Here is a 12,576-nt window from a genome sequence, read left to right as displayed (position 1 = left end):
TGTTTGAGATACAGACTCCTTGTCTAGTGTTTAAGTGTTGCCTTTTATAACATTTGAGACCAGATTGCTGTATTTGAATGCATCTCAGCGAAACAAGAGAATTGTTTGTAATTAATTCATTTTAGTTGTGCTGTTTAATGATAGCTACAATACTTAAATTATTAAAAAACATTACTAAAGCAATGTACGAATGTATTAGGTGGATAGGAAAGTAATGTGGCTTTCTTAGGTTAAATTCACATGACTTCATTTTTAAAACGTATTTATTTCTAATCAACAACATATTTGCCTTCGTTATTAACAACCTTTTGCCAGTTTTTCTGTAACATCGATAGTAACGATATTACTTTCCGGTCCTCCTAATACAAGGTTTTTTTAATGGCACATGTTTTTGAAGCCTCTCGTTTCCGCTATCTTATCATTAGGACAGGGACTTGACATTTTCAGGTATAATAATTATTTCTTTTTTTTATTTACTTACAGTATTTCTCTCTTCTTTTCTTTCCTTTTATCAGTTTTCTACCCCTTTGGTTTTCTTGTTACCCTTTTACCCGGAACCTTTCATCCTTTTATTCCATTCCCCATTTTATCGTAATTTTATTATTACATTTTTCTCTTCACATTTACTTATTTCCTACGCTTTGGTTTTTAACACTTTATATTTATTGTGTTATTTGACTAGTTTATGATGTAATTTAAAATTCAGTTATATTATTATATTACTGTGGTCTTAAACCCTTTTCTAATTTATGTTCCTTACAATAATTTTCTATACAATTAACCTGCAATACTTTAGAAATGGTAGAATATACAAGTTTGTCTAACACAACTTTTGTTCTATTCTTAGAATGCTCAAACTCTTTTAAAAAAATTTATGGCTAGAACAAGTATGTAATAGGAAAAAGGCCATTACATACGTGTCTCAGCGGGAAGGGTTAAATTTTAGTCTAGAGCCCAAGACGCTGATGATTAAATATTTTCCCCCAGACAGGGGGAAAATATTCAGCGTTATCAATTTTAATATTTTGTTCTATATATTTTAAATACTTATAAAAATATTCTTAGTCATGAATGATGCAAAGTAATCAATTTAAAATAGGGTTGAATCAAGTCGAACATTTTTTTTTTATATTAAGTATGTATAATGAAAGTGCAAATATTGAACGTAAATTTTCTTCTGCTATTAATATTACCGAAATAATATTTTGCCAATTTGAAATTAAAGGAATTGAACAAAAAAGATTAAATTTAAATCAAGTTTGTTATAAAAAATAACGTTTGAAACATTGAACAAGACAGTATTATCAACACGAAATTTTTAAACGGCAACTATAGCCATGTCCATTCCTACCATTGCTAACTTCACATTGCTTTTAGACGTACTTTGTTAATTCACAACGTTGTTTTTGTGACTATGTTCTGTTTTCAGTGTGTTACATTCAGTAAATCCGTGTACGCTGTAACGTTTGTGTGATTGTTGTATAATTTGCGACAACTGTGTATATAAAATAAAATAATATTGTATTTCTGAATTACGATTTGTTTTACATTGAGTTCGATAACTGTAGAATTATTACTGCTCTTTTTAGCATCTTTATTAAAAAGCTAACTTTCGTTATGAGTAATTACAATAATTTTACTTAGCTTTAATATTATAATTTATATTAATTAAAATGACTGTTACATATACCGGTGAAGTAGCTACTTGTCGCGGCTTTGGAACGTTTTTGAAAGTTTTATACAGGTAAGATTTTTAATTTTCTGATTATTATTTTGTTTTTCTTTTTTTTTTATTAGAAACAAAAATATTTCGTTATATTTTTGTTTTAATAAATAATGTTATATTATCAGTTTTATTTAATTTTCTCTACAAATGTTATTTATAATTTTATAAATAATTTACACTTTAAAAAATCTAAATTATATTGTGTAATGAATGGATATAATATTGTTATATTATTTGTCTTATGAATTCACAACAGTATATAAATCTTCTTAAATAGCGCATTTTAATATGGTGCCTCACATCCGCACAGCCGAAGAGTTTTTAATATTGTTCTCAAACACACATAAAACTTTACACGATTATATTACACATTATTGTTGAAGTATATTAAAATAAATGCTCTTAATCGATTTAATTTGAACACTATATTTCGATCAGGATTTGTTATATATTAAAAATTTCATTTAAATTAATACTTTTATGTTGTACTAACACAAGTGTTTACGCGCTAAGGTTTTCTTCGAATTCATACAGAAAAAGTTAAGAGGTATTGCTTACTCGGTTAGCTGTCATAATGGATTGACTACTTTCTTCTTTTCATATTTTATAAGCTATTTCATTTACCTGTAACATATTAACATATGTTACAGGTAAATTTTGTAATTATATATCTTTAATAAAACGTCTACGTATGAAATGAACAATATTCTCAGACCCAAATGTTCAATATAATTAACTAAGCTTTATAATAAATTGATCTATATTAAAAAGTAATGACGTTTAATATTAGCAAGTCAATCATCAAATTTCACTAATATTTACGTCATTCTTTGAAAATCCTACAATATTTTTTCATCTAAACATTTTATCATCGATAATCCGATTAAAATATGTTTTTTTCTTACAAAAGTTATTAGATAAAACAACAAACGATATCTTTCACATAGGTACACCTTGTAATTTGACAATCGACCGTCCATTGGACATAAAAATCGAAGTGCTATACTTGTTCCCAAGGAAGGGACATTATTTATTCATTTAGTTCAACTACTGCATTTTTTACGAACCTTAATGTACTTGGTACTTGGATATCTTTTAATTTACCTTTCAGTTTTATTTAGTTTTCTTCAACTTCTAGAAACACATGGCATGTTACTGTATCATTTAAACAATAAACACATTGAAAAATGTATACCCAAATCAGCTATCAATATGCAAAATATAAATCTAACTATTCTATTCGGGTGAAGAAAAACATTCTTTTATACTTTTTAACAATTATTTTGCAACGGTTCTTTGAATCCGTGATAACGGGAATTATCTAAGATTATCGATAGCAATTTCGCCAATAATTTTGGTTGCCGCATTCCGTTTCAGCCGTCGTTATCCGTAATAAGAAAAGCAACTCTTTAAAATAAAAATGTATAAATGACGATTATTTACTGCTGAATCAGACATTATTAACAAATAAAAGACTTCACAATAAACTCATGACGTTTAGATATGTCAAAATTGACCAACATTTACTGAAGCCTTATATTTAAAGTGAGAACTTAGTTGCGCACATAATAGTTTATATGTTAATCCGAATTTCGAATTAAAGTTTAGTATTTTTCAAAAATGATTAATATGTGGTCAAAAAAGCAACTATTTACGTTGACAATTGTTTATGTATCATCGAAGGATTTTACTATTCTATTACGCAATTTTATAGTAAATTAAATTGAACTGAACTAAAATCTTGAATCAATTTATGAATTATCATCATCTCAGGAACATGCCGTCCATTGCTGAACGTAAGCCTCCCTGGATTTCCAAGAAGATCATTACGACATGCGACTCGCATCCAGAGTTTTCTGACGACCATAATACGATGATTTAGAAGGTTGATTTTTTAAGATTTAAAACATTTAATTATTTAATCAAAATATATTGTAAATACAATTCAGTTTTGAAGCCGAATTCTACTTGCAATGTATACAATAACTATGTTAACCGGTTTTATTCTAGTGTTACCAAAGCTTTTGTACGATCTTATCAGATTCTTTCCGAGTATCGGCTATGATTACTTAATGGAGTTATAAATAGACAATCTGGATAAGTCAGTTTTTATTATAAAATATTTAAATGTATTATACGTTACCAATATTACAAGGAAGAAGAGAAAGGTGTAGAAGCAGAATCGAGTTAGCTAATGCAAAAACTCAGAGGTTGATAATAAGTAGTAAAAGCAAAGCCCTGATGTATGTTCATATTTCAAGTAATGGAAAAAAAACATAAAGTTAAGACTTATTGTAATATAATCTAAAAAGTACTGAGTTGTAATCCCGTGTAAATATCTCTAAGATAAATTAAAAATTATTTTGTTTACATTATCACTAAATATAAATGTCAAGGTTAATAAGTGTTTTTGTTATTGTCTCACATGGGGAAAATGCCATCGCATACCTGCCTTGAATATCCTTTTAAGGGGATTTTTTTAATAATCTTCTTTCTCTCAAGGAAAGCAGTTTTTCTTTTCTTCTTGATCTCTTAAGTTAAAGCTGGCAAAGTAGATTCCGTCACTCCAAGACCAGGGTCTCTAATTCATTTGTAATAAACAGAATTAGATTTTTAGTAAAATTCAATTTTTAGTAAAATTGTAAGTAAAATTAATTTTAGTAAATTTAAACGTAAACTACCATTTACAAAATTCAAAACGCATATTAAAAGTAAATTAACGAAAAGGCCTATTATTCTATAAATGGTTATTAGCAGTGATTTCGCTTGATTATTTTGATTTCATTTAGGCTATATCTGATAAAATGTATATGTTTAAGTCTGTACTGTTAAACTTTATTAAAATATATGTTGTTGTCGAGTTTCTTCCTGCTTTTTCCCATAACTATAACTCCTTGCGAAGCAGAGTAGAGTCAAAAATAAAGCCGCCTCTTCGATAAGGTACGAACCAACTCGAGAGGAATATCGTTGCTTTCTAGGATGACATGAAGACAGTAAAATTCAGATAAGGTTTAAAAAACATAATATAAAAGGTTGTCAAATATCTCCCTTCCGTCTTTTTGTCTTTTGAATTTCGCGGCTATGTACAAAGCGCTACAGAGCTCGTATCTGGCAATACTATACATAATTTGAAAGGTCTTGACATAACCTACAAAACGACGCTATGCATGATTAGTTTGGATATTGCGTTCAACAGTTATAGACATGGAGTTCACTAACGCCGAAATTCGCGCTATTTTAAAGTTTTCTTTCGTTAAAGGCAAATCCGCTAGAGAAACGTTCCGTGAGATTAATGGTGTTTTGGGGAATGGTACTCTATCACTTCGAACCGCAGAGGAATGGTTTCGACGATTCAGAGCCGGCGAAAACGACACCATGGATACCTTCTGCCAGCCGGCAGAAGACCTGTGACGACAAATACCGATCAATTCATGGACTGCATCGAGTTAGACCGGCATGTGGCATCTCGTGACATCGCCCAGGAGATGGGAGTTAGTCACCAAACCATTTTAAACCATCTGCAGAAGGCTGGATACAAAAAAAAGCTTGATGTTTGGGTGCCGCATGATTTGACGCAAAAAAACCTTCTGGACCGAATCAACGCCTGCGATATGCTACTGAAACGGAACGAACTCGACCCATTCTTGAAGCGGATGGTGACTGGCGAAAAATGGATCACATACGACAATATCAAGCGAAAACGGTCGTGGTCGAAGGCCGGTGAATCGTCCCAAACAGTGGCCAAGCCGGGATTGACGGCCAGGAAGGTTTTGCTGTGTGTTTGGTGGGATTGGAAGGGAATCATCCACTATGAGCTGCTCCCATATGGCCAGACGCTTAATTCTACCATCTACTGCGAACAACTGGACCGCTTGAAGCAGGCGATCGACCAGAAGCGTCCAGAATTGGCCAACAGGAAGGGTGTAGTGTTCCACCGGGACAACGCCAGACCACACACTTCGTTAATGACTCGTCAGAAGCTACGGGAGCTCGGATGGGAGGTTTTATCACATTCACCATATAGCCCGGACATAGCGCCAAGTGATTACCACCTGTTCCTGTCCATGGCGAACGCCCTTGGTAGTGTAAAGTTGAACTCAAAAGAGGTTTGTGAAAAGTGGCTGTCCGAGTTCTTCGCAAATAAGGAGGGGGGCTCCTACGAGGGAGGTATTATGAAGTTGCCGTCTAGATGGAAACAGATTATCGAACAAAACGGCACATATTTGAACTAAATCCGATCACTGTAACACTTTTTATAAAGCATTAAATAAAGAGTAAAAAAGCGGAAGGGAGATATTTGACAACCTGTTATAAGCTATTTGATAATAATTTTTGTTAATGAACGCCGATTCTGATATCACGAAAGTCCACCCGCACCTCCCTTACTAAATTACGGCGGAAGAAATATTCCTACTAAATTTTAAGTCTCTAAGCATTTTTGGTTCTAGAGATATCGTGATGAGTACATTGATGGAAATCTAAAATAATAGCGATTATATGAATAAGAGATTTCCATCCATAATAAATTTGTATTCGTCAAAAAATCCCTTTCCTGATAAAAGACTGGATAAATAAATCTATAATTGACACAATAATGCATTTAAATACTATTGGCAGCAACTTAAAAATCATAGAAACAATAAAATATTACAAAAGGAGTTCAAATAAGAAAAGATAAAAGTCAAAACTTTAATCGACACGCGAAAAAATTTGATTACTACAATTTCTTCATAAATATGTAAAAACGTCCAAAGAACATTGCATTAAATAAGGTTAAAAATAGCATTAATATAACTTAATATCAAATTCAGGCATTTTCAAAGAGAGTGCCACGGTTCGCAAAGTGTTCAATAACTTCTCATCAATATGTGCTGAATTAGCAAAACGAATACATATAAAAATAAACAAATTGTGCAGTTTGTTGCACATTACTAACTCCCAAAATCACCTAAATATACAATTAATCTTTATAAGAACTTACACCATGCACGTGAAAGAAAATATATAAAATTATAGACAATCTAGATAACAATACAAGTACAGGCTTTGGCGGCATTAGTACTAAAACGATCAAGTGTTTGAAACCAAAAATCGTTGATAGCTTAATTACCTGTATTAATAATTGCTCGACGCGAGGAGTATTTCTCGACATGTTAAATGTGGCTAAAGATGCTCTATGTACAAATCAGGAAGCAGATCTAATTCCAATAATTATCACCTAATCTTAGTCATACCTGTGGTCGCAAAAATATTTGAACAAATTTTAAATTTTCTCCTACTTAGTTAATATTAAAATCTTAATAAAACAGCAGTCTCTTACAGCTTCTATTGATTTGATTACTAAAATAAAGATTGAAATAATAAAAAGGACGTAATATTAAATGTCTTCATTGATATCAAAAAAGCATTTGACATAGATAGCCACAAAAAACTGTAAAAAAAACTTGGCATGTTTACATCCTACTTGCATATACTCGACTATATAGACGTCAAGTTCTAAACTTTAATATGTTTATTTTATTCCTAATTTACATTTACATAATTAATATAAGCAAAATTGGATTAACCGGACACCTTCCATTATATGCAGATGATAAATGTCTTTTCTATTTTGGTAATCTTATTGAAGACATGATAACAGGTGTGCAAAAGAACCTAAACCTGCTTAAAAGAATGGTTGAAATTCAATTAATCAACAAACTTTTTACAAATAATATAAATTTATCTGACTTTAAACCACTCACTATTAACAATCAAACACTACGACGTTCAAATCAAGAACAATACCTGGGATTATGGGTTGAAGGAAAGTTAACATGGAATACATATTAATCATGACAGAACGAAACTTATGTCAATATTAGGGGCTTAACGGAAGTCATCAAACTATTCCACAAAAAGTCGGGCCCACTATATACAACATTATAATTAAATCACATCTGATATATCTTGTTGCAATATGGTGATCAGCTTTTGCTATTAATCTGAACTCCTCGCAAAGAACTCAAAATAATTCAAGGATTTTATAACGACCACTATCGCACACCAACAACACAATTATATCAAAAAATCCTAATACTAAATTAGAGCAACTTTAAACATATACAAAAAAAATTACCTTGATATCGATTCTTGCATAATTTTTTTTTAAAAACACAACATAGTAAAGTTGTACAATAACCAATAATTTTTTAAACCCAAAAGGCGTCAATTGCAAACCCTCGTTTTCGCTAAAAACAGATGCTATAACCGAGATTGGTTTTATTTGCTCACTTATTTAATTAACACGAGCAAATAATATCTTTTTGTCACTGGACCGATGTGTGAGTTGACGTAAAAAACAGAGTTAACGACCTCAAACATTCCGTGTGAACAATATTCAACTACGTTTTAGTTTTTTATTCCACGTTGATTGAAGTATACACGTACAAGACAAGTGGAACAGAGTCGATAACTTTGTGTATGTTGAAAATGTTTTAAAGATAATAAGATGTATAGCGTATATATACGACGTAGATTTTCACCACTGGCCTTTTCAGAAAGAGGATATTATGGAGGTACATAACCCCATCATACACCCAATTACGGATTAGTGGGTAGTGAAATTATTTATTATCTACTATTCAGTAATGGTGTGTATTATATAATATATATACTGACATATTTTAATTTCTGAGATTAGTTACTTTTAAGTATTTTCGTAGCGTTGCAATCAAGCGGAGCGAATTAAATTATTACTATACATAATTTAAATTTTTAAATGGCTCAGGATAAAGTAAGTGCTAGCCTATGCAGTCGTGCGTGCTCTGTAAGAGTGAGAAATACTCCGTCAACTACAAGGATCGCCTTAAGGCGTCGTATAGGTCGCCTTCGCTCCTCTCGTCCCTCCAAAGGCACCACCCGATCGAGCTCTTCCGCTCCCGGGGTAAAAGTTTCGAAGCCTGCTTCGGAACTCTTCACCCCTTCCCCGGCTATGTCAGTCTAGGCTTAACTTCTTTGTTCAAGTGGAAAGCCTATCACTCCCGCTTCCGTATCTTCGGCGGCTCACTCTGAGCAACTGAAATCTTCAAAGCCGAGAAGGAGCCCCGGTTTGGGGCACCTTCTCGCCGAGGAGCTCGAAGCGTTCGCGCAATATCTCGTGAATATAGACTTCGATGAGATTTCTGAAACTATAGAGGTAACTAAACTAATATAATCGCTAAACTACGCAAGCCATCCATCAGAACGCTTTCTGGTTTATTGCTAAGCATTCGGAGTTCCTCGTCGCTCTTAAAGCGGAATTTAAATAAATTCCCCTTGTCATCTCAACATTACGGTACTCACCGCACATCGGGCTTCCGTCGTGTGCTATGCCTCGATTACGTATCACATTAATACTCAAGACACCGGCGGCCGCATCAGCGTATAATTTCTAGCTCACCGACTTCCTTTTTCCGTAAGCTCAATATCGATGAAGCTGCACGAAGCCTAAGCCTGCTAGCATCATTACGTCAATCACATTAAGTGCATCATGAAGAACAGAACTTGTGCTAGTGTTTAGTGTGATGGTCGTGTATAATAGAAGTTAAGTCATAACGTAACGGCGAGTTCTACTCGGCGATCGAATGGAAAAACAGTTCCACCCTTCTATGAACTTCGCCGGGAACAATTATGATACGCCGGAGGGACGGAATCGGCGGCCCTGGTTTGAATTTTTATTTTGTACAAGTACAGTCATGTCGAAGACTACGATAACATCAAGATTACCAGTTACTCTTCTTGATTCTGGATCCTTTCTCATATTAAACAGAGTGGTTTAAAATTAAAAGTATGTGACGAATTCCGGAAAGGCCTGTCGCATCTCTGGTCAAAAGTAAGAGCGACATGGGCTGTCGCTCTTACTTTTGACCAGAGTCCATGACCATGTCCCACTGAAAAGACCCTGGCGCTTATAGTGCAACTATAACCATTGCACCGCGTCTTAGGTATGCTTTTTAGGTATACTTGGCGAACCGAGGGGGAGTATAAACCGCTCCGTTCCGTCAGTCCGTTATCAACGGTCGTGGCAACGGCGCAAACATTCTAAATTGCTACATAGCTGTAATTGAAGACGTTTGTTATCAACCAGTATAACGATTTAAAATAAGATGTTCTTATACATTAACATAAGTAATAAATGTACAAAATGTAAATCCAGTTTTAATTTGTAAATGGATTTATAATCTTATCGTAGAATTTTCTCAGGTATATTATTTCCGATAAGAGGAAGTTATTGACTATTATAGTCAAGAAATTGAAATATTAATGAAAGTAGTCATCAGTCACGTATTGCAAACGCAAATGTGGACAGATTTAAACACCGCTATAATTTTAATGTGATTTGTTAAATTGAAATTTTCTAAGATAAAGAGTGGAGATTGGCAGATTGCAATACTAGAGCTACTCAATAATACATTCGTTAATCCTTTGACCCACATATACAGGATGATTGGTTATAGACATAAACGCTTTAAAGGGGTGAAATCATAGCACATAGCACAGAGGATCAATACTTCGTCATCAGCGACGTATCGAACAAGGAAATCCCACGCCAGAGCGCTTCATAACATATTTACTTCAGGCAAAAGAGTGTGCTCTACAATACTTCTCGCCTTGTGATAAGGTTGACGATTTTGTTTTGTTTTATTAGTTGAATATTGTTTTCATAGTTTTAAAAATTGGTATAAATATGGACTAAGCTTGTTTAATATACACACTTTTACTTAGGACTTCCTGTTGTAACCTCTAGGGCCTACTTGCCTTAGTAAGAAACCCATAAGTCATTTGTCAGAAAAACTTTACATGTTTAACATCCATTTCCAATTACCCTGTGTAAAGTGATAACATCGAATATACTATGCATTTACCTCTTTAGAGCTTTTATACCCATAATCAATCACTTGTATACTCCTTCAAAAATCTCCAAAGATAATATGAAAATACGGTTACGACCCTTTCTGCAGATCATGTGCAAATTGCTATTAATATCACTACTAAAATACTAGTTAACTGTTTAATTAATCATTATTTGTTTTATTAATTTGCAGTTAATTTTATACGACGTGAGAAAATAATACTAGATAAATAAAAAAATTCTTTGTCGACAACAACAAAAAATTGGTCGAATTAGTTTCGTATTAAAATAAATACTTCGCGGGTTTTTTTGTTGAAGCTAAGCAATTCGGCGAACGCCAAATGTTTATTCATTCACTTGTGACTCATGCGAACGATCGCCTACATTGCTAACTCATTAACATTAACGTTGCCAGAGTACCCTTGGAACTGTTGTTACGACCGTAATTCTGTTTTATTGTCAACTTAATGATTAGAAATATCTTTTTAAAATTTTGTGTTGTCTCTGCGGGTTTGTTTTCGCAACCGAGCGGCAATTGCGCTCATTTTGCGCCGGGTTTAGTTTTACTCAAGCCAACGCAACTCTTGGAAAAATCCCAGCAGACCCTTGACGTCGCCGGCGATCACGGAAAGTTACGTTACGTGACCTAAGATGGATAGATCTGTAGGCTGTTGACTCTGTACATCTAAGTAGAACGAAGGCCAGCAATCTCTTCCTCATCTATGGATGCCCTGCACAAAATACTGTCCGTAACACCTAAAATAGAGGTTCGTTATAAGGCCATGACTTATATGTTATATCAAGTATAGAAGAATAATTGAAACAATAAAAATTAATAAAAATATTTACATTATTACATTCTGTTTCTTCTGAATATATTCATTTATTTAGGCAATATTTGAGACATAAGAGAATAGTATTTTGTCTTTATTTTTTTAATATAATTTATTGAGGTTTTGAGTAGAATATTTAATACTCGCTGTAAATCGGTTTTACGAATATGCCACATTTATGGGATATCAATTGTAATATATTTTTATTGATCTTTATATAACGACCATATTGAAAAATTGCTGTCCATGGGATTTTGTTGAAATTTTAAAACCAACATAAAGTCATCTGTAAATGTAAAATTGAAATAAGGCTACAACCTTCGAACCTCAAGTTCGGCATTAGCGTGATAACGTTCATTTTCTTTCAATGTAATAATTATTCAATGATATCATTGTTTATTGTTTCTTAGTAATCCAACGTTTATAAATAGGTCGGTTTATTATCGATGTATCCGCTGTAATAACTTAATTTTGATTAAATCATCAAAAAGCAACAATCAGTGCGTGACTGAAATGCGCATCCACGTATGGTATTCATATCCTAAACTCGTATATTACACAAATATATCCAGAAATGATCGTTGTTGGCTGACATATTCACACAACTGTCGCACATCCGGCGCTTAAAATTAACTAAACAAAAATATTCACTGACAATCACTGGAGGTCTTTCCAAGTTAATGGGGACGTTCCAGCATTTGTATTTACTTTCAATTAAATAATAACGTGTACGACATTTAAAAAATCCTTTTCACATCCTAAAAACGTATCGTGAAAATCTAAGGATTTATTTAAATATTCACTGTTCTGATTGACCCTGTCAGAAGATATTGGCCTGTAGCATTCCAACAGAAAGAAATAAATTTATTTTGTGATCGAAAGTAATGACCGAAGCAGATATTAAATGACAATTTTTTGTGTATCTGTAGCCTATTATATCAGAGTTTTCTACCTACATACTGCTTCATCTCGATATTTCTTGAACCTAACGAATTTCTGAAATTTTACGAAATTCCACTCACAAGGGAAGTTGAGGCTCATTAAGTTTGTGAAGCGTTTCGAGGACAGTTATATACAATAGGAAAACTGAAACATTGACATTGCAAATATTGAAAAATTTCCTCATTTATTTAGCTTTTAGAACC

At 33.0% G+C, this 12,576-nt stretch overlaps 1 protein-coding gene across 2 annotated transcripts in view; it reads left to right on the top strand.

Moving 5' to 3' along the window:
• The first annotated feature begins 1,474 nt into the window (after positions 1-1,474).
• LOC137928564 (bestrophin-4-like) overlaps positions 1,475-12,576 on the top strand; it is a 29,994-nt gene continuing 18,892 nt past the window's right edge. For both annotated transcript variants that reach the window (XM_068771428.1, XM_068771427.1), the window contains exon 1: positions 1,475-1,744. In XM_068771428.1, the coding sequence (XP_068627529.1) occupies positions 1,674-1,744 (71 nt within the window). In that variant the 5' untranslated portion in view covers positions 1,475-1,673. The remainder of the gene's footprint in view (positions 1,745-12,576) is intronic.

This window comes from Battus philenor, unplaced genomic scaffold (genome assembly GCF_028537555.1).
Source record: "Battus philenor isolate CCGP_79_NKW_IND1 unplaced genomic scaffold, ilBatPhil1.0.hap1 SCAF_4, whole genome shotgun sequence".
In the NCBI taxonomy this organism is placed as follows: domain Eukaryota; kingdom Metazoa; phylum Arthropoda; class Insecta; order Lepidoptera; family Papilionidae; genus Battus; species Battus philenor.
The sequence above is the reverse complement of the archived record's forward strand: the minus strand, read 5'-3'. Positions and strand labels throughout refer to the sequence as shown.